Genomic DNA, 21,499 nt, shown 5'->3' with positions numbered 1-21,499 from the left:
CTAACCCTTACCCCAAAAGGGCTCACACATTAGGCTTGGGTTCAAGAAGTCTTCTACCTTACCTAGGAAATCCCAAGGATCTAAGAAAAACACTGATCAACAAAACTTTAGGGTATAAACCTAGACTGACTCCTCCTGAGCAGTCTTAATCTCATCATCTTTGTCTCATTCCCTACAATACCTCATCTACTACAATGACAAATCCAAAATCTTTTTTTTTTTTCAAATCTCTATAATTTCATCCCAATATTCCTCATCCTTCTAGTTTACTAAGATCATGGCAATTCATAGCATGAATTCTATCACACTTTACCCTATCCCATCGTGTCCTCTGGTCTTAAGATGTCTGCACCTCTTTTCATACTCTTCTTCCATGTCATGTCATCTTTCTTCTCTCCTAATTGCTACAGTCTGAATATTTGTCTCTCCCAAATTCATAAGCATATGTTATCTGTATTATCTCCATTTTATAGATTAGCTGATTGAGTTTTTGAAAGTTTAACTTCCTCAGTATTATATAGCTGTTAGTAAGAGCTAGGATAAAACCAAAGTAGTGTGATTTCAGAGCCTGCCATTTTAACTAGTACTCTATCCAGCACTGTTCAATAAAACTACAATATAAGCCATATATATCATTTAAAATTTTCTAGTAGTCACATTAAAAAAAGGTAAAAAAAAATAAAAAAGTGAGGTTTAATTATGTATTTAGATAATCTAATATATTCAAAATATCAAATATCACTTTATCCTATCATCAATGTAAATCAATGTAAAATATTAACTGTAAAGATTAATTAAATTGTATAATTAAACCTACTATACCCCTGTTCTGAATTGCAAAACTTTTTTTTTCCTGCTGTACAACTTTTGAATGTAGGATGCCAGGCAGAACAATCAAATGCTTCACTCATGGCAAGCCCTTCACTTCATGAATATTAATGAAGGACCACTAAATATAATTTACCAGCATCTTTCCTATGCTAACGCAAATGTTAGAAAAAATATCCTCCTTCCCTTTACATACATAATTTCAACTGGCTTCCATATTATCCTCCAGCTCACCTGTATCTCACACTTTTTTCTGGACTTTAGGGCCTTACTTCCAACTACCTTCTAAATACCATCATTTAGATGAGCTGAAGGCAACCTAAACATAACATGTACCAAACTGATCAGAGAATCTTTCTCTAACTTTCTTTTTCTTTTTGAGACGGAGTTTCAGGTTTTGCGCCTGTTGCCCAGGCTGAAATGCAATGGGCAATCTCGGCTCACTGCAGACTCCACCTCCCGGGTTCAAGCGATTCTCCTGCCTCAGCCTCCCGAGTAGCTGGGATTACAGGTGCCCACCACCACACCTGGCTAATTTTTTGTATTTTTAGTAGAGTCGAGGTTTCACCATGTTGGCCAGGCTGGTCTTGAACTCCTGACCTCAGGTGATCTGACTGCCTCGGCCTCCCAAAGTGCTGGGAATACAGGCGTGAGCCACCGTGCCCAACCAACTCATCTCTCTTACCATGGTGACACCCACTCCTTCCTCAGTTCACATGGTTCTCTCTCTCTCAGCTGACTTCTAATCATCCCTCCAGATTTAGTTCAGTATCAACTCTTCAAGAAAGCCTTTCTTCGCTGCTGCAGCCTCCTTTCCTTCACCAGTCAACAGAGTAGGTATTCCTTCCTCTGCAGTCCCCCTTTACCTCATTTCTAATTAACCTCATCACAAGTTATTCTATTAATATGTGTTTCTGTCTGTTCCTCCTGACTCAGAGTTCTTTGAGGACAGGGGTTTTATTTTATATCAATCACAGATTCCTAGCATAGCCCCTGGAATATAGCACTCTATACCATATGTGTACCAAATGAATGCTTTTGAAACAGTGGAAGGGTTTATATCGGGCTTACAAATCACAGCAAAGAATGTCTGGGAATATCAGGATAGCCAGTCTTCCATATTTACTGAGAGGGAAAAGGAACACTTCTCAAGGAATGTTGATGACCCGGAAAGTCAGTTAAGGACAACAGGTCTGCCTAAAAAATGAAGTAAAGATCAGAGAACTCACAGACTTTCATTAGAGAGAACACAAAGAAATCATTTATTTAAAGATCAGACTAAATCCAAAACAAGTTCACAAAGCCAACAGAAATGCAAGATACATAGACATACATAGCGAACATTCTCCTAAGTCAATTTCAAAATGTTGAAAGCTATTTAGGCAATAAAGATCACAAACTTTCCGCAATGCCAAGGTGAGGGAAATTACATTTCAAAGGCGATTCCAAAAAATCTAATCAAGACTTTCCTCAGGATCAGTTTTTGGTATCCACATTTCCTCAGTATGTGTAATACAGGTGCCTGTCTTGGGCGTACGGATAAACCCAGAAGGCCACGAGCAAAAATCGTGATTAACTTTAAAGAGTTTAACTTGCACCCCTTGTATGATGCCACAGAATACAATACTATAAACCGCCACCCTCACAAGATGAGTTACAGTTGCCATGGGTTAAATTTGCTGCCTGGAAAACAAATTTTAAGTCCTGCACCCAGAAGGGTCTGGGAATGGGCCGCAACAAAGACCAAGCCAGAACACCCCGAGCCCAGATCTGCTCAGAGAACGCGCTCCACGTGTGCGCGCCTGTAAGCCCGGCTTCGCTTCCCGCCCGCGGGGAGCGCCCTTAGCTGCACTATAGCGTTAGCGCCCGGACCAGGACGAGTAAAGGGGATGGGGGCCCTCAAGCCCTCGAGAATATAATAAATACCCGTTAGTCACACCATACTACCTTCCTGCTAGCGCGAGGCAGGCAATTACCATCCACCAGCGGCAAGCAGCCAGCGACTCACCCGGAGCGAAGGACCGACCCCGCACTCGCACCCAGCATGCGCGCGGCGGAGCGTGTACCGGGAGCGCGGCACTTAGTCCCGCCTCGCCCGGGGGGAACGTAAGATTGGCGCTGCTCGCAGCCAATCCGCTGGCAGCGAGTCTGTCTGTGAACGCTTCCGCAAGCTACGCAGCGCCCGGCCTGAGGGCGTGTATCCGCGGCCGTAGCAGCCGGGCTGGTCCTGCTGCGAGCCGGCGGCCGGGAGTGGGGCGGCGGGTAAGTGGGCACGAACGCGACGGACGCTGTACAGTCGCCTTCGTCCGTAGGGAACTGCTGGCGGCCTAGGGTCGTCCTGAGAGGGAAAAGTGAGGTCCGGCTGCATCTGCGGCGCCCTGCGTGGCCGTAGCGAGCCGTGGCCTCAGAGGCTCGTCCCCTACGCAAATCTTCGCTGTTCTGCCAGGGTCCTGACGTGACGTGCGGCTGCGAGAAGGAAGGGGCGGGTTGGGGGAGGTGCTGAGGTGGTAGCAGCGGCGGCCTTTGCTGAGTTTTCTCTGTCCCAGAGCGCTCAGGCTGTCGGTCTGGCAGGGGGAACTCCGTTGAGGGGCCGCTGCGAGTCGCCGTCTCCGGAGGCACCGGCGGGGGCAGAGCCGACGGCCTCTTCACGGTCTGTAAGGTCATTGTTTGCCAGTCGCGGGGCAGCGCGGCAAACCTGCTGGGGAAAGGTTTTCTGGTTGGAATAGGATGAGTACCGCACCAGCTTTGCCTTCCAGCTGAGATGTAAATTTCAGGCCTCCATCCTGTGGAACGTGGGAAAACTATCTTGAGTGTTGGCATGTTCTAAGTAGTTTAAAATAATGTATGATAAATGATGTGTGTTTAGACGAGAGATTTACACATACAAATTGGAGACTCTAGCGGCCTTAGTGTAACTAACTTTTCGTCCCCTTGACCCTTGATGCCTGTTCTGTGCGTCTCTAGAGGGGAAGGAGCATTATACTCTGGAAACACTTGCTGGATGGAGATATGAGAAGTTCCTCTCCGTATGCTAACTCCGTAATACAAGCGTTTGTGTATTTTAAAATCACAGCTGTTCCAAATGTAATCTAGCCTCGTTTTCCCCCTCCCTTGGATGATAGGTGTTCTTCAGGACAGTTTTATTTTAAGGAATTCTTAGACCCAAGTAAACACCATCATTAAAAGAACTGATAACTATTATCAGTTCTTCCTTTGGAGTCCATCTTCAATGGAAAGGAGATGGGAAAAACTTTTTTAAAAAGAAGAAAGAAAACTGAAGTTTTTTAATTGACTAGAGAAATATTCAGAAGACTCCTTATTTCCACCCAGATGTATCACAAAATTGAGAAACAAACATTATCCCTTGACCATGTAGATTTTACACCACATTATGTCAACGGCATGTACCTTCCACATTCAGTATTCAGAAAGAAGTGATCTGAACTCTGACTATTCTTTATGGATACAGTAAGTCAGATAAAAGAGTCTGGCTACTTGACAGACTGGCTGGGTGAGTTCTGCTTTTTCTTTTTAATATAAATTTATTATGTTGGTAAATTTAGCTTTTGGCTTTTCACGTTGCTCTCATGATACAAGAAAATGTAGGTTATCTCTTTCAGTTTGAATTTTCGTATTTAGTAAAACAGCATGCTAGAAAACAAACTTCGGGAAAGGCATCTTAACTACTTTTTAAATTAGAACCATGATAATAAGTCTTGTCTTACCATAAAGTCAAATGTTGACGATTCTTCACTGCTGTCAGCAGCATCTCTACAAGTAGCATATTTTGGATGGTGTTTGTGTGCTACCTCAAGATAACTAGGAAAAAATAATCATCGTAACACATGTACCTTGTCATGTCAGAATTGGGGGTGTTTAGGTTGCCAGTTATATCAGTGTTGATTCATTTTATTACTTTCCTATAGAGCAAACATGAATGTTGGAGTTGCCCACAGTGAAGTGAATCCAAATACCCGTGTCATGAACAGCCGGGGTATGTGGCTAACATATGCATTGGGAGTTGGCTTGCTTCATATTGTCTTACTCAGCATTCCCTTCTTCAGTGTTCCTGTTGCTTGGACTTTAACAAATATTATACATAATCTGGTAAGAATTTCACATTATACTCAACACTTAAAAGTTTTAGGTTTAGTGGTTGCCAGAAATTAAGGGGCGGAAGGAATGGAGAGTTATTGCTTAATGGGTACAGAGTTTTTAGTTTTGCAAGATGAAAAGAGTTGTGGATGTCGATGGTAATGGTGATGATTGCACAACAATATGAATGTTTTTAATACCACTCAATTATACATTTAAAATTGCAGCACTTCGGGAGGCCAAGGCGGGTGGATTACAAGGTCAGGAGTTCAAGACCAGCCTTGCCAACATGGTGAAACCTTATCTCTACTAAAAACACAAAAATTAGCTGGGCAGGGCAGCACATGCCTGTAGGCCCGGCTACTCTGGAGGCTGAGGCAGGAGAATCCCTTGAACCTGGGAGGCAGAGGTTGCAATGAGCCAAGATTATGTCACTGCACTCCAGCCTGGGTGAAAGAGTGAGACTTTGTCTCAAAGAAAAAAAGCGTCTAAGATGGTAAACTTTATGACATGTGTGTTTAAACACAGTTTTTAAAAAAGCTTAAGGTTTTGTGATATATACAACTTAGTTTTTTTAACAGCTTTTTTTGAGATATAATTCACATGCAATAAAATCCACCCATTTAAACTGTATAGTTTAGTGGTTTTTAGTGTATAAGACTTAATTTTGAAGAATTCTAATCTGGGATAGAATTTTCTTTTTTCTTTCACACTTTATTTCAAAACTGGGCCTTTTTCTAAGTAAGACTTTTTTTTTCTCATTGTATAAAATCTAGAAAATAGATCATTTTAGTTCCAATCCTTGTTAACTTATCTATCTAAATTGTATAAGTATTCTTTACTGTTTCAGTATTTAAGTATTGAACTTAATCATATCTTATGTGATTCAGGATCTTATGGTGCCTTAGCTGCTGCTTGTTGAGTATCACTCTCTTGTATTAGTGCTAACAGAGTAGCAAAGTTTTGATTGACTCTACTGACCATATTATGCAGCCCTGGAAATTGCCTTTTACAAAAACAAAAAATCCTGACAGCGACTTTTCTAGTTTTAATAGCCTATTAAAGTAACGTGAAAAGGAGGAAATACAGTTACTTGAAAATTTTAATTGAATCCAGTTTAGCAGTACATTTGTTGAAAGATATTTTTTAAAATTAAAGCATTAAGACAGGAAAACAGGAGAAATTGATTTTTTAAAATTAACATTTATTTTCGCCAGGAGCAGTGGCTCACGCCTGTAATCCCAGTGCTTTGGGAGGCTGAGGCAGGCAGATCACGTGAGGTCAGGATTTCTAGACCAGTCTGGGCAACATGGTGAAACCTGAAACCCTGTCTCTACAAAAAATACAAAACCTTAGCCCGGCATGGTGGCAGCACATCTGTAGTCCCAGCTACTCGGGAGGCTGAGATGGGAGAATCGGGAGGCTGAGGTGGTAGAATCACTTGAGCCTGGGAGGTGGAGGTCACAGTGAGCCATGATTGTGTCACTGCACTCCAGCCTGGGTGACAGTGAGACCCTGTCTCAAATAATAACAATAATATTTATTTTCTATCTTCTGGAGTATATTTGAAGTTGACTGGAGGAGGACAAGAATGATGTGCTGGTAGACATGATAAATACATGTCCATTTAGTCCATTTTATGTGATAGACTTTGTAAGGGCAAAAGATGTTTTCTTTTAAATAGTGACTTCTCTGAAATATTTCACACTAATCATCTCCCTTTTGTTGAAACTTCCTTTGGCTTCCATAGGATCACTTTCACCGGCATGTATTTCTGACCTTCTCTTTCTTCTTATGGAGTCTTCCTTCTCTTTTCCTCTCTTAAATATTTCTATTCCCAAGGTTATTTTCTTCATCTCTTCTTATGCTATGTATTCTACCTAGGTTACTTCATCTACCCATATTTTCAGTTTCTACCTGTAGAATAAGGATGCTCCTATTTATTTATATCACCAGATTACCTTGCACCTTAAACCAAACAAGTATAAATGGAACTTATCTTATTCCTGATTAGTCTCTTACCACCCATAATCTGCTCCTCTGACTTCACCACTAATCTTTTCTAAAGGCCAAGCCGGACAGCTAAATGTTAATGGTAAAGCAATTAATACACAGGTTGAGCATCCCTAATCGGAAACCCAAAATAGAAAATGTTCTAAAATTCGAAACTTTTTTAGCACCAACATGGTGCCACAAGCGGAAAATTCATACCTGACCTCCTGACGGGTTGCAATTAAAATGCAGTCAAAACTTTATTTCATGCACAAAATTATTAAAGATACCATATAAAATTATCTTTAGGCTGTGTGTGTATGATGTATATGAAACATAAATGAATTTCATGTTTAGACTTGGGCTCTGTCCCCAAGATATCTCATTATGTATATGCCGATATTCCAAAATCCAAAACAATCCAAAATCTGAAACACGTCTGCTCCCGAGCATTTTGGATAAGGAATACTCAACCTGTAACGTATAGTCCAAACAGACTGTTTAGAGAGTAAAATGGAGCTCTGGTAATAACTACTACAAGAGAATTGGTATAATCAGAACCATCCAATGCAAACAAGAATACAAAGTCACCTAAGTCTTAGGATAACTTCTTTTCCTTTATATTCCATATCCATTTTGCTCAGAGCACTGTCTTCTGCTTTACTCTCAACTTGATCCCCATACCCTCGTTTTTTCCACAAGTAAATTACTCGGATAAATCAAATGGTCTTCTTGATGCTTCTCTACCCTTCTCTATTCCAACTTGGCAGAGTGATGTTTTAAAAATGCGTGCTTGCTCAAGTCATACTCTAAGTCATTCAGTGATTATCCATTGCAGTCATGGTAAAATCCAAGTTTCTTGTGTGACATATAAGACCAGTTGATAACAGTGCAGAAACAAGGAGTCTTCACCTTATCTCAACCATCTCTAAATACAGGCTATACACTAGCAATAAAATCATCTGCTCTCATTTTATTGCTTTGGCTTAAGCTATTCTACTATATTTTCTTTTCACCTGGACCAAGTACTCTTTTGTTTTTAAGAGACTGGCGTGATCATAGCTCCTCCCACCTTAGCTTCCCAAGAAATTTGAGGACTACACATACCGCCATATCCGGCTAATTTGTTTTTATTTTAATAGTGATAGGGTCTCACTATGTTGCCCAGGCTGGTCTTGAACTCCTGGCCTCACACAATCCGTCTGCACCAGCCTCCAAAAGTGCTGGGATTACAGGCATGAGCCACCATGCCCAGCCATTTTGGTTTTTTTACAGAGACAGGGCCTCATTCTGTTACCCAGGCTGGAGTGCAGTGGCGTGATCATAGTTCACTGCAGCCTCGAACTCCTGGTCTTAAGTGATCCTCCTGCCTCAGCCTCCCAAGTAGCTAGGACAATAGGTGTGTGCCACCATGCTCATCTGATTGACTGATTGAGATGGGGATCTTGCTATGTTACCCAATCTTGTCTCAAACTCCTGGCCTCAAGTGATCCTCCTGTCTTAGCCTCCCAAAGCATGAGTGAGCCATGGCACTCAGGGCCTACTTTTATTTTTTTGAGATGGAGTATCTCTGTGTCATCCAGGCTGGAGTGCAGTGGCACAATCTTGGCTCACTGCAACCTGCACCTCCCAGGTTCAAGCGATTCTCCTGCCTCAGCCTCCCGAATCGATGAGACTACAGGCATGCACCACTACACCCAGCTAATTTTTGTATTTTTAGTAGAGGTGGGGTTTCACCATGTTGGCTGGGCTGGACTTGAACTCCTGACCTCAGGTGATCCACCTGTCTTGGCCTTCCAAAATGCTGGGATTACAGGTATGAGCTGCCATGCCCAGCCCTCTCTCTAGTATTTTAATACCCCTCCCTCTTTCCTGCTCTCCTACAGCAAAACTGTCCCTCCAGGAATCTACACAACTCCCATGCTGCATTCTTTTATCATGTGGTTGTCATTGTTTTGTAATTAGCAGTTTATCTCTTTATGTTTTAATTTTTGTATCTCTAAAGACTTATTTAATGTTTGCTGAATAAGTTAGTCTTTTTTTTTTTTTTTTGAGACGGAGTCTCACTGTCACCCAGGCTGGAGAGCAGTGGTGTGATCTCAGCTCACTGCAACCTCCGCCTCCTGGGTTCAAGCGATTCTCCTGCCTCAGCCTCCTGAGTAGCTGGGATTACAGGTGTGCACCACCACACCCGGCTAATTTTTGTATTTTTAATAGAGACGTCGTTTCACTATGTTGGTCAGGCTGGTCTCGAACTCCCAGGTGATCTGCCCGCCTTGGCCTCCCAAAGTGCTGAGCGTGAGCCACCACACCTGGCCAAGTTAGTCTTTTCCATTCTCCAATGGCACGTGTATTAAATATATTTTAGAAGCCATCCCTGCACCACCACCACCCCCTAACCTTGTTTCAAATTGGTTGACCATGGACAAATGATTGGTAATTAACACTGTATAGAAAGCAAACCTCTGATTTATTTGTTATTAGTTCACCACACTAAAAACTTAATTAGCCATAGGAGTTGCAATTACATGACTCCAAATTTAAGTTTCCTTTGAAGATAGCCACAATAAACCAATTAAAAATCTGAAATATATATTGAATGCCTTTAAAAATGAGAAAATGGACCTAATTGTTACACCCAGTTAGAAAAATAGTGTATTTGCCTTTCTGAAAGAAACCTACAGTGGTTGTTTTATTAAGTGCTACCTCATCCTTAGAGGTTATGCTTCACAAGATTCTTGGCCCAGCTTTAAAAATGAATGATTCATTTTGATTCAGTAGGTATTAGTAAGGACTAGCCATGAGCTACATACTTTTGTTCCCTAATTCTTTTAATGTAGGAAAAATGATCACAAACATTTTTATATAAAAATAATTTACAAAATAATACTGGGGCAGAAGATATATGGCCAGATAAAGATTTTATTATTTTTCACTGATAAGATGTATAAAATAAACTGTTTCGATATTCTAAACACTAGTTAAGCCTATATAGTTTGAAGGAAATAATGAGAGGATGATTATTCTCTTAGATTCTAATATGTATGTGGTCTGGAATAGATGTTCTTTACTTTTTGGGGGTCCTATACCCCCTGAGAATTTGAAAACATACTTTCTGTTTTATAATTCACTTTAAAGCCCATATGAAAATGGTTTTGTAGTGCTTACAGAATAAATACTCCTTGGAATAATGTCATTTTCCAGTATTTCTAATGTTGGAAGTGTCCAGTGTCTAATGTCTTGCAGTGTCCTGTGCTTATTCCTAGTGTATTCAGGCTAATGGGAAAACAAACATCATTCACACAACTCTAACACGATATACTGTACTGTAATCGTATTTTCAATAACATTGTACACAACTACAGAAACAGGAGATTAATTATTACTAATGAGGTAGGTTTTTCTACGGAATTGTTATTTGAGCTGAACCTTTAAGAATGAGGTAATTAATGAGGCAGCATCAAGACTTTTGCCACAGCAACAATGAACCTTTCCTCCCCTGCCATTTGCTGAGTATTCTGATTGTACCTTTGATAGCAATTTCTGCCCTACTTTCTAGCTGTTTATGCATATCTTTTTTTCCTTACCATCTCTTAGAGGATTAAATTTCTCCAAGGCTTGGGTACATCTCATTCAATTCCATATGTGCGTATATGTCCTGTGTCTTGTACATATAAGCCACTTATTAAATATTTGGTGGGTTAAATCCAATTGAACATGAGTCCTTTCCTCCATAGCTTACGTGTTACTGCAGCTAAACGACTTCTGAATTGCCTAATGGAAAAACTAGGAAGTAGACTAAGCCTTGAAAGGAAGGGCTTGGTTAACTTGGTATCATATAAAATTTCAAATCCGTAATTTTTCTACATAATCATTAAAAGTTGAGGTGGGAAAAATGACATCACATTGTGGCGTCTAGAAGGAAAAATTTTGTGTCATGATAATATTTAGGCATTATCCTTTTACAGTGTCTCAAGCAGTGATCCTGAATGAAACACTGCCTATCAGTCTAAATGGGTATCATAATCTCAAGGAAACCAGATCTACTATATATTGGTTTTATTCTATCCTAACTATTAATAAAAATGTTATATGTTTCATATGATCTGACAGATCTGACAGAATGGCTTTTAGTAATGTTATTTGCTTTGAGTTTTAAAAACTGACTTCAGAAGAAACACTATTGAGGCACAATGGTGATTTAAAAAGGGAATTGAGTGGAACATTATACCTATTATATCAAACTATTTTTGTTGCTTTGGAAGAGAACTATTAAGGCAAAGGCAATCATCATATTAAATATCTCAAAACTATTTTTTCCGATAGATTTTAATCATTTTATTGTTTTCTACCAGTTTGTATATCTTCATCATTTTTTAAGTATCATCAAATTTACTAATATACCCTGAAGAAAAACCTCCTGTACATTGGGGAAAAAGTAATCCTATTTCCTAATAGGAAAAGTGTAGGAAAATCTGAATGTAAAGATATGAAGCTACACTGATACTTATTTTCAATTTAATGAAAAGAAATGCAAACAGGTTACTTTCAGTTGACCTTTTACGAATTCTCATTTAATAACAATTTATATACCCTAGAAAGTTCTATTTTATTATAATGAAACTGGCCACAGCCTTTCACTATTATATGAAAGCGCAAAATGAACTCATTTAAATCCCACACTCTCTCGCAAACAGCTTGGAACCTTGTTAATGCTACTGACAAAGACTAATTTTGTATTTAATATTGTTCATTTCTACCCCCTTGCTTGTTTTCCAGGGGATGTATGTATTTTTGCATGCAGTGAAAGGAACACCTTTCGAAACTCCTGACCAGGGTAAAGCAAGGCTCCTAACTCATTGGGAACAACTGGACTATGGAGTACAGTTTACATCTTCACGGAAGTTTTTCACAATTTCTCCAATAATTCTGTAAGTGGCAGAAATGTTTAGGTATGAGGAGGATTGGATAAGAGGAAAATACCCTTTCATCAGATTGAACTGGAATTAGAAACAGCATTTTGTTGAAAACTTCTATCAATAAGTGGCACCTCGGATAGAATATAAATTATAGACAGAATTTTTAACAAGTTGATAATAAATTAGTTTTCACTTCAGTCAGTACATACAAAGACAATATTACATGCTAATCAGTGCACCTAGACATGTAGGATATACAGGTCAAATGTATTCCAGCTCCCTTTCTTAGGTTTCATATAAGGACACAAAATACATAATCATATTCTATATTGCACTGTCTATTAATCTCCCTAAGCAATGATTTAGACAATCAGAAGAATTTCACTGGCCACCTAACCTATTAAGATATTCAGACTCCTTGGGAAAGAGTATGGTTTCGGAAAAAAGAGGTCAGGCTTTCATTACAGGACAGACCTGGGTGGAGTCTTATATATATCATTCAGCCAGCTTGGTTTGCTCATATATAAAATTCTAGCTAGTGATACCTAATTCAGTCCTAATGCTGTGAGAAATAGATGATATCTACCTGGATAGCATGTAACCTGTATCTGGTATCTAATTTCTTTCGCTTATCTGATGTTCTGCACCTTCCAGAAAATAGTTCTTACCTCATTTTCCCTTGATGTAAATATTTTATCCCCACCCAAATGCTACCTGGCCTTCTAAGCAGCATTTCTTGAATATTTCATGTGTAGTCCTATTTCTGTCTTTGTTCAAATCATATCTCCTACCTGAAATGCCGCTTCCTTTTTTCCCCAGCTTTATTGAGGTATAATTGACAAATAAAAAAATGTATATATGTTTTATTTTGTCTCTCCAAAGAATTTATAAGTGCATAGATTGCTTTGAATCCCACAGTAAGTACAGTGGTCTACACATAATAGAGTTATTGCTCATATATCTTAATACTCTGTACCATCTAGCTTAAACATAATAATGTCCATGATAGTGTCAGCACAGCCTGGCGTAGCACAAAAGACTACTTGGAGGTGGATTTTGGAAATCCTTATGCTAGAACTTAAGAGAGAATAGGCTTTAGATATTTAAGTAAGGGAAGGCATTTTTCAAGTGAAAGGAATAAACTGATCATAAAATAATGGGGTCCTTTTTCCTTAATTTATAGCCCTTTGAGGAAATTTTGAACTGGTTAAGTCCCATATAAAATTGACCTCAAAGAAAAGTGTCAGTGAGGTCTAATAAAAATAAACGTAAGCTACGTGGGAAGCTGAGGCAGGAGATGGTTTGAGCCTAGGAGTTGGAGGCTGCAATGAGCTCTAGTCACATGCTGTACTCCAGTTGGGCAACAGAGTAAGACCCGATTTATTAAATAAATAAGTGAATGAATGCATGCATGCATGTAATAACAAAAATATTGGTTATTCAGATGGCCCTGAATTTGGATTTTGGCTCAACCCCTTTGAAGCTCTGTGACTTTTGGCCATTTTCTTCAAAGGCTCAGTTTTCTCATCTGTAAAACATTGAAGATTGCATCATAATACATGTAAAACGCCTGACATATTCTGAAGTTTTAATCACAGCTATCACACAAAAGGTCAACTGAGATGTACCTGTGTACAGTGTCCATATTTCTCAAAATATATTTTTGACCAACAGGTATGATTTCAAATATTCTGATTAAATTGCTTACTTAACTGAAGAAATAGCATTAAAGCCATCTATATAGCATTAAGACTTTTCAAAGTGCTTTCACATTTTCTTACTTAAATTTGTCAGGTAGATGTGACATGGAATGTTATTCCAGATTTTTTTTTTTTTTTTTTTGAGACAGAGTCTCGCTCTGTTGCCCAGGCCAGAGTGCAGTGGCGTGACCTCGGCTCACTGCAACCTCCGCCTCCCAGGTTCAAGCGATTCTCTTGCCTCAGCCTCCCCAGTAGCTGGGACTACAGGTGTGTGCCACCATGCCCAGCTACTTTTTGTATTTTTAGTAGAGATGGGGTTTCACCATGTTGACCAGGCTGATCTTGAACTCCTCACCTCAGGTGATCCGCCTGTCTCGGCCTCCCAAAGTGCTGGGATTACGGGCATGAGCCACCATATTCCAGATGTTTAGGTAAAGAAACAGACTGAAATGCATGACGTTGTTGAAGATCTTGCACCTAGTTGGAGTTAAGAGCTCAGGTTTAAACCCTAAACTACTATCTTGTAATACAGGTCTCTTTCCAATATAGCTGTTGGCAAATAAATGTTGTCACACTGATTCCCACCTGGGTTTTGCATACCATCAGAGGGTTGTCTAAGTTTTTGAAAGAGGCAAGTAATTTTCATATAATCTACACACAAAATTCGTTTAAAAGACAAAAAGGGGACATATGCTAGGTTATAGTCAAAAGAACCCATTATAAGATTTAATATTTCTAACTTATCCCAGATTATAGATTAAACCTGTAATGATGGTGGGAAATGAAATGAGTTTGCTAAATGCAAGTGATGTCCCATTTTGTTCAGTAAAGGAAGTATAAATTTAGTCTTCAAATATATGAAAGCAGGAAGAAAGAATTTCAGAATTGAAGAATATGGTTTACACTCGAGAAAGAATTTTCTGACTGTAGTTTGCAAAATAGGTGGAAGATTGTAGGATTTCTCAATGTAGATGGTTCTAAAAATGTATAAAATTCTCTGTGATTTTTTGTCAAACTTGGAAGTAGCTTCTCTCTTCTAACCATATTACACAAGATATTTATTTTCCCTTATGAGAAACTAATGTCAGTAAAGACTATTAGAATACTTTCCTTGTGTACTGCAAAAATAAACCCCTAAATAGAAACTAACTTCTTAGTTATGAACAAATAAGACATGATGTTATTCTTTACATCTTATCTGTATTATTCCATTAGTAATCAGATGATGTGTCTGCACCTTGATATACCCGTAGGTAAAACTAAACATTCTGGACTTGGTGATTTATGGTTTTAAAGGTGCTTTAGGCTTGGGGCTTGTTAAATTCTCAGTTGGATATCCAAAAACATACATGCATTTGATTAAAAAGCAGCTGGAATGGTACAACAGTGTCTTTCAAGTTACCAGTTAAACTGGTTACAGAGCTGCTCAATCAACTACAGTATGAAAATGAGAACATCAAAAGGGCAACTAAATATTTATTTCCTTCAAAGATAGGAATTGTACTAATGCACTAAAACCCCATTTTTCAGAGCTTTGCAGTAGAGGTTTTTAACCTGTGAGTCATAAAACTTTTTGAGAAAAAGATGAATGCTTTGAATCCAGATCTCTCTCAGAAACATACATGGAAATACAGAACCACACCTGTAATTACAGAGGGCATATGAACCCTACCTAGTTTGAAAGCCTTGCTTTAAAGGATGCAATGTGTTCTATTAAATGTATTTAATACAATTACAGAAATGGAAAATGTGGACCTCCATTAAACAAATTTTTTAGTTCCTAATGAGATAAAACTTGGGGCCAAACTAAAATGGTTCCTCTTATTTTAGTGCTCAGAAATAGTTTTATTTTTAGGTATTTTATGCTTTAGTGGCCTTTTTTTACTACCTTTAAAATTGTTTAAGTTCTAAGTAATTTTATTTTTGGATGTTATATATATTCTTAACTTTTATCTCTACAGATATTTTCTGGCAAGTTTCTATACGAAGTATGATCCAACTCACTTCATCCTAAACACAGCTTCTCTCCTGAGTGTGCTAATTCCCAAAATGCCACAGCTACATGGTGTTCGGATCTTTGGAATTAATAAGTATTGAAATGTTTTGAAACTGAACAAAAATTTTTACAGCTGCTGAATTTCTTATAAGAAAGGAGTGGTTATAAACTGCACTGTTTCTGTGATAATGTGAAATTAAGAAGTATTTACATTGGAGGGCCAATGGCTGGTCCTTCCAGTGCTGTTTTGAAGTGCAGATTTCCATTAAATGATGCCTCTGTTTAATACATCTGGTATATTTCTGAAGAGGGGCTTTATAAGCAGGCTGGGCAGGCCCAGCTTATAAGTTCAAGGGCATCACAGTGAGGGTGTAGTAGATAAATTCAAGGAAATAAGAGATTTGTAAAAAACTAGGACCAGCTTAACTTATAATGAATGGGCATTGTGTTAAGAACATTTCCAGTCATTCAGCCATGGTTAGTTAAAGCAGACTTACATGTAAACCAGAATCATCTCTATACAAGTTTATTAAAGATTATTTTTATTACCATACATATTTCTCTTGTTTTACGTAAGAGGATGTATATCCTTTTGTTTTATACAAGCCATTTCTCACTTATGAGGGTACTTTTTTGGTTTTGCTGGCTCAATATTGTGTATTGGTCAGTGAGGCCATTTTTTACATTTATTACATTACAGAGTTCATGGAGGTTCACCTTTGTGACTGATTGGTGATAGAAAATAGCCAAGTATCTGACAAGCAGCCTCTGAGTCAGTGTTCTAATTTTGGAACAAAGCGGGTTTTACTGCTTTTCCAGACACAAGGCTGCTAAACCAATTAAGAAAATTATTTCTTTCAAGCAACTAAAAAGTAATGGTAATTTAAAGGTGTCTGCTTATTTGGTTGAACAATTTAATTGGCAAAGTTTGTCGTCATTTGAAAAAGGAAATATAAAAGGAACAACCATATAGCCAACCTGTGGCAGAAATGACGTCTCTAGCAATAGTACCAAAGTAAGTAATGGAGTCTTTTTTGGCAGGTCTGCAGTAAAAGATAACGTTTTCTTTTCTTAGTCCTCCTGCTCTCAACCCCTGTATTTTGCCCATGAATATTTTGCCTTTGAATACGTGGGCTTTTAGTATATATAGCCCAAAATGGTAACTGTCTCCAGAACAGCAACCACATTGAATTCTTGTGACTTAGGAAAGCTTCCTATAGTTGCTGACATTAATTGCAAGAAATAACTATATACTACTTTGAGAAGTAAACATGTCAAAAAAAACCAAGTTCAGATATGGGACAAAATTTAAAAATTCAGTAACATTTATAAACATAATTGAATGAAAAGAGTTATAGACCAACTTAAACATCAATTCGTGTCAGTAAACTGACTTTGGGGGGTAATGATCATTGTTTTGTATTTCAAAAGTATTGAGTTTAGAAATCAGTTGTATGATACTACCTTTGTATGTCTGTCTTTTCCCATGTATTTTTAAATAACTGGTGATCCATAATTTAATAAAATTTTTCCTTGGTGTAAGATTATTTCAAAAGCTCTCCAAATTTAGTCATCAAAATTAAAGTGACATTTTTCAAGTTTATTTTTAAGCAACTGAATTTGTAAAATTAAAGTAACAAAAAACATTCATTTTTCTTTATTTTAAAGTTCATCTCAAAAGGCTTACATTTTTTTAACATACTTCAGAGACAGAAGTCTCCCTCTTATACATGCTTTCTTCCCTGCTTTCTCCTGTCAATGCTTTAAAAATATTTACTCGGTAGATATTTGAAGGGCCCACTCTGTTACAGGAATTATGTTAGGTACTGAGGATAATCTGTAAACAAGACAAACCAACTCCCTTCCCTTTGATGGCTACATTTCAGTTTCAAACAAAATCTATAATGACTATTACTTGGAACAAAATAAATTGCCATGCCATAAATGCTCCTCACTTCAAGTCAGGAGACATAATGGCAGTTTCTAAGGAGTCATGAGCTCAGAAATGCCACTAATTTTAGCATTCATTGGTGGATCTTTCTTGCAGCAATTATTACTGTGGAGTTCTAGTGATGATTTTCTGTTTCTCTTATTCCTTCTATAATAATTTATTGGAATCTTTTATAAGGAAGATTTGTCTCTTCTCCCTCATTTACTTATTTATTAAATCACTTACACTCTGGGCTCATGGATATTTCATTCTTTGGGTTATAATCCATTATCATGATTTGTTGCTCAAATTGTCCTCCAGCTTTGACCATTAGGAGCTCTTACAAGTTGACTGCTGTGTCCCTTTGACCTGCCCCCATCCTTTTTCTAGGTTTATGGTACTACTGTCTATTGAATTATAAAGATCCTAAGGGGCATAATAATATCTCCTTGACTAATACCTATGTGAATTAGCTTATAGAGCTATATGAGGCTAAATTAGAGAAGCCCTTGGACACCATGTAATTCAACCCCCTGCCTTAACTTTTTTTTTTTTTTGAGATGGCTGGAGCCGGGTTTTTTGGTCTTCCAGGCTGAAGCACAGTGATGTGGTCCCAGCTCACTGCAACCTCTGCCTCCCGTGTTCAAGTAATTCTCCTGCCTCAGCCTCCTGAGTAGCTGGGATAATGGGTGTGTGCCACCACGTCCAGCTAATTCTGTATTTTTAGTAGAGAGGGGATTTCACAATGTTGGTCAGGCTGGTCTTAAACTCCTGACCTCAAGTGATCTGCCCACTGGGCCCCCTACCTTAGCTTGAATCTTCATTAATTACCACCCTTCTGTTTAGTTCTGTTTTAATAATAATATTAATAGAAGAGGACTTATAAGACAGCATATTCTAGTTTTGTAATGGAATTTACAATTTGTTGTATATTGAGTCAAAAATCTAATCTTTACATAACTCTTCAACTATTTAAAGATAACTTTTAAATTTGTGTCAGCAGCATGGAATAATATTACTAGAGCCTTCATCATTTTCGATATGATATGGTTTCAGATTTCTCCCACTATCCCGGTAATTCTGCTCTAAGTTCCAGTTTATTCCTTATTATATAGCACAAGAGTTAAATACAAGAGGTGATCAGATATGCTGTGAAAGAGTACCACTTCCCCTGTTCTGGATGCTTTTTGTTTTAACGCTGCTTAATACCACTTTTTATTTTGACAACTACATATCACTGATTCACTATGTCACCAAAATCTTAAATCTTCAATATATAGTACTGTTAAATTATGATTACCCTTCACATATTAAATTGATTTATTAAACCAAACTCTTAAGACATTTTTCCTATAGAACTCCATCTTGTTAGATTTTAGTTTATTGATTCATCTTGTCTAGCTAAAGCTGAATCTTGATTTTCATGCAGTATATTTCTCCTGTGTCTTCTATATTATATATGTCATCAGTAAGTATCACCCAAAAATAGCCTTATGCTAGTCATGAAGAACACAAATGGAGCAACCCAGTGTCAACCATTGCAATTTAATAGTCTTTCTAACAGGATAGAAAGAAAAGAGTAATTCCCAAAACAGTAACATGGATACTACATGTCGATGTGAGAAATGTGAACAAGTTCAATACTAAAAAGACATGTCTAGGTAAAATACCCTAAAAGGAGGTTTGGAGTAGTGCAAGGCAGGGGAGGGGAAGGTAAGTAGAATAGCAGAGATAAACTCTCTATTATGTCAGAAAGAAAATAATGAGATGTATCACATTTTACTCCCTAATCTCAGTTCCAGGTAAAAATGATCCAGTGATTTAGCAAGTAGTTTGTTATGTTGGGTTTAAAATTTTTCATATAGCTACAAATGAATGCAAGAGAATTATAAACATCAAAGTCAGAATCCTGAATGTATCAAGTATATAGGACACAGGGCTTCAACTGTATTGGATGATTTTATCTCAAGTTGAATGTTGGCCTCACAGAAGTTGTTTATAGTATTTCCTTTTTTCAAAACCTGAAACATTTCATAATTAGAAAAACAGTAAAAAAAAAAAAAAAAAAAAAAAATTGAGTTTTCAGTGTAGTATTGTAATTTATTTCATTTCTTGACTAATGATTCAACCCCTTGATAAACAATGGTTATGGAATGACATGTGTAGCGCTCAAGTTCTAACTAATGTTAAGTTTAGCAGATAAAGCAGTTTATCACTGTGTCCGTTCACTCGTACTGCGTAAGTATGTGTTGATAAAATAATCTTAAATACAAGGATTTTAGTAAAGAAATAAGCTACTTCATTAACATTGTAAAATAAATAGTTTTAAGATATAAAGTATGAAAGGAATTTTATAGTGTATAAATTTTGACTTTCCAATTATGCAATTATAAATTTTTATTGACAATCTTATTTTGAAAACCCCCGAGTTTTCAAATATTCTGCATTTATGTTGACCATTTTACCAAGATGATAAAACATGCAGTATTTTCCTCATTTTATAATTTTTATAGTGGGAACAGAGAAGCCAGATGATTTATTAGTTACTGCTGGTAAAAATACAGAGATCCTTTGAAACATTTGTCTCTCCTAGAATTCTCATCAAACCATATGCTTCTAACACATTACTTAACAGTCATGGGGAGTATGTGGGAATGACAGAGACTCACCCTCTCCCTTCCCTGCCAAAACCACACATAGACCCACACACTTGAAAAATAAAGAAATAAGATCATCTAGTACGGAGATTCCTCAAAAATTAAAATTATATCCAGCAGTTCCACTTTTGGGTATATACCAGAAGTGAAAGCAGGAACTTGGACAGATATTTGTACATTTTTGTTCACAGCAGCAGCATTCACAATAGCCAGAAGATGGAAGCAATCCAAGTGTCCATCAAGGGATGAATGGTTAAAAGAAATGTGACATATACACACGATGGAATATTATCCAGCCTTAAAAAGGAGGAAAATTCTGATACATATTATATTGTGGATGAATCTTGAAGACATTATGACGTGAGATAAGTCACAAAATGACACATTACTGTGTTATCTCACTTTTATGAATTCCTAGAGTAATCAAATTCAAAGATAAAGTGGAATGGTGGTTGCTAAGGGTTGGAAGGCAGAAGGAATGGGAGCTTATTGGTTTCTGGGGATTTTTTTTGGTTTTTATTTTTTGAGATGGAGTCTCCCTCTGTTGCCCAGGCTGGAGTGCAGTGGCACAATCCCAGCTCACTGCAACCTCTGCTTCCCGGGTTCAAGTGAATCTCATGCCTCAGCCTCCCATGTAGCTGGGATTACAGGCATTCATCACCACACCCAGCTAATTTTTGTATTTTTAGTAGAGATGGCCATCATGTTAGCCAGGCTGGTCTCGAACTCCCGACCCCAGGTAATCCGCTCACCTCAGCCTCCCAAAGTGCTGGGGTTACAGGAGCGAGCCACTGTGCCCAGCTGGGAGCTTACTGTTTAATGGGTACAGAATTTCAGTTTGGGAAGAAGAAAAGGTTCTGGAGCTAGATGGTAGTCATGGTTGCATAGCAATGTGAATGTACTTAGTTCCTTTGAACTTAAAAATGGTTAAAATGGTAAATTTTGTTATGTAAATTCTACCGCAATAAAGTTCAGAAAAGTTAATTTATAAAATAAGCATAATGGCTCAGCAAACAAAACCCAAAATATCTTCCAAAGACCTGATTGACAGTATTACCACTAATGAAAGAATGTTCCACATCAAGAGATACTGGTCAGCAAAGAAAATTTAAGAGGAGAAAGGATGGGCTGGCGCAGCGCGGTGGCTCATGCCTGAAATCCCGGCACTTTGGGAGGCCGAGGCGGGTGGATCACGAGGTCAAAAGATGGAGACCATCCTGGCCAACATGATGAAACCCCGTCTCTACTAAAAATACAAAAATTAGCTGGGCGTGGTGGCGCGCGCCTGTAGTCTCAGCTACTCGGGAGGCTGAGGTAGGAGAATCGCTTGAACCCAGGATGCAGAGGTTGCAGTGAGCCGAGATCACGCTAGTGCAATCCAG

General features: G+C 38.2%; 2 protein-coding genes across 9 annotated transcripts in view; one reads left to right on the top strand and one right to left on the bottom strand.

Annotated features, from left to right (window-relative positions):
- Window positions 1-2,936, bottom strand: part of PMS1 (PMS1 homolog 1, mismatch repair system component) — a 90,556-nt gene extending 87,620 nt beyond the window's left edge. For 3 of the 4 annotated variants that reach the window (XR_005241496.2, XM_007965626.3, XM_007965628.3), the window contains exon 1: window positions 2,837-2,936. The gene's annotated coding sequence lies outside the window, so the exon portion shown is untranslated. Of the gene's footprint in view, window positions 1-2,775 lie in introns of all 4 variants that reach the window. The other variant, XM_007965627.3, reaches the window with a different exon arrangement.
- Window positions 2,937-2,986: 50 nt separating this feature from the next.
- Window positions 2,987-17,077, top strand: ORMDL1 (ORMDL sphingolipid biosynthesis regulator 1). 5 transcript variants are annotated; one of them, XR_005241497.2, is made up of 5 exons: window positions 2,987-3,090; window positions 4,755-4,935; window positions 11,695-11,846; window positions 13,279-13,508; window positions 15,496-17,077. XR_005241497.2 is itself a non-coding variant. In XM_007965631.3 (4 exons), the coding sequence occupies exons 2-4, from the start codon at window positions 4,762-4,764 to the stop codon at window positions 15,629-15,631; spliced, it is 462 nt and encodes a 153-aa protein (XP_007963822.1). In that variant the 5' UTR covers window positions 2,987-3,090; window positions 4,755-4,761; the 3' UTR covers window positions 15,632-17,077. The 5 variants fall into 5 exon arrangements, 3 of the variants coding, with proteins under 3 accessions (XP_007963822.1, XP_007963823.1, XP_007963825.1); XR_012094242.1 differs by lacking the exon at window positions 2,987-3,090 and adding an exon at window positions 3,497-4,339; XM_007965631.3 differs by lacking the exon at window positions 13,279-13,508.
- The last annotated feature ends 4,422 nt before the right edge of the window (window positions 17,078-21,499 follow it).

Source organism: Chlorocebus sabaeus, chromosome 10 (genome assembly GCF_047675955.1).
Source record: "Chlorocebus sabaeus isolate Y175 chromosome 10, mChlSab1.0.hap1, whole genome shotgun sequence".
NCBI classification, from domain to species: domain Eukaryota; kingdom Metazoa; phylum Chordata; class Mammalia; order Primates; family Cercopithecidae; genus Chlorocebus; species Chlorocebus sabaeus.
This window is presented reverse-complemented; position numbering and strand designations above follow the sequence as displayed.

Excerpts from the sequence above, each read along its gene's own strand:
- ORMDL1 (XM_007965631.3), top strand. The coding sequence starts at position 4,762 with ATGAATGTTGGAGTTGCCCACAGTGAAGTGAATCCAAATACCCGTGTC. Across the intron at positions 4,936-11,694 it reads CAAATATTATACATAATCTG|GGGATGTATGTATTTTTGCA; the intron begins GTAAGAATTTCA and ends CTTGTTTTCCAG. Across the intron at positions 11,847-15,495 it reads ACAATTTCTCCAATAATTCT|ATATTTTCTGGCAAGTTTCT; the intron begins GTAAGTGGCAGA and ends TTATCTCTACAG.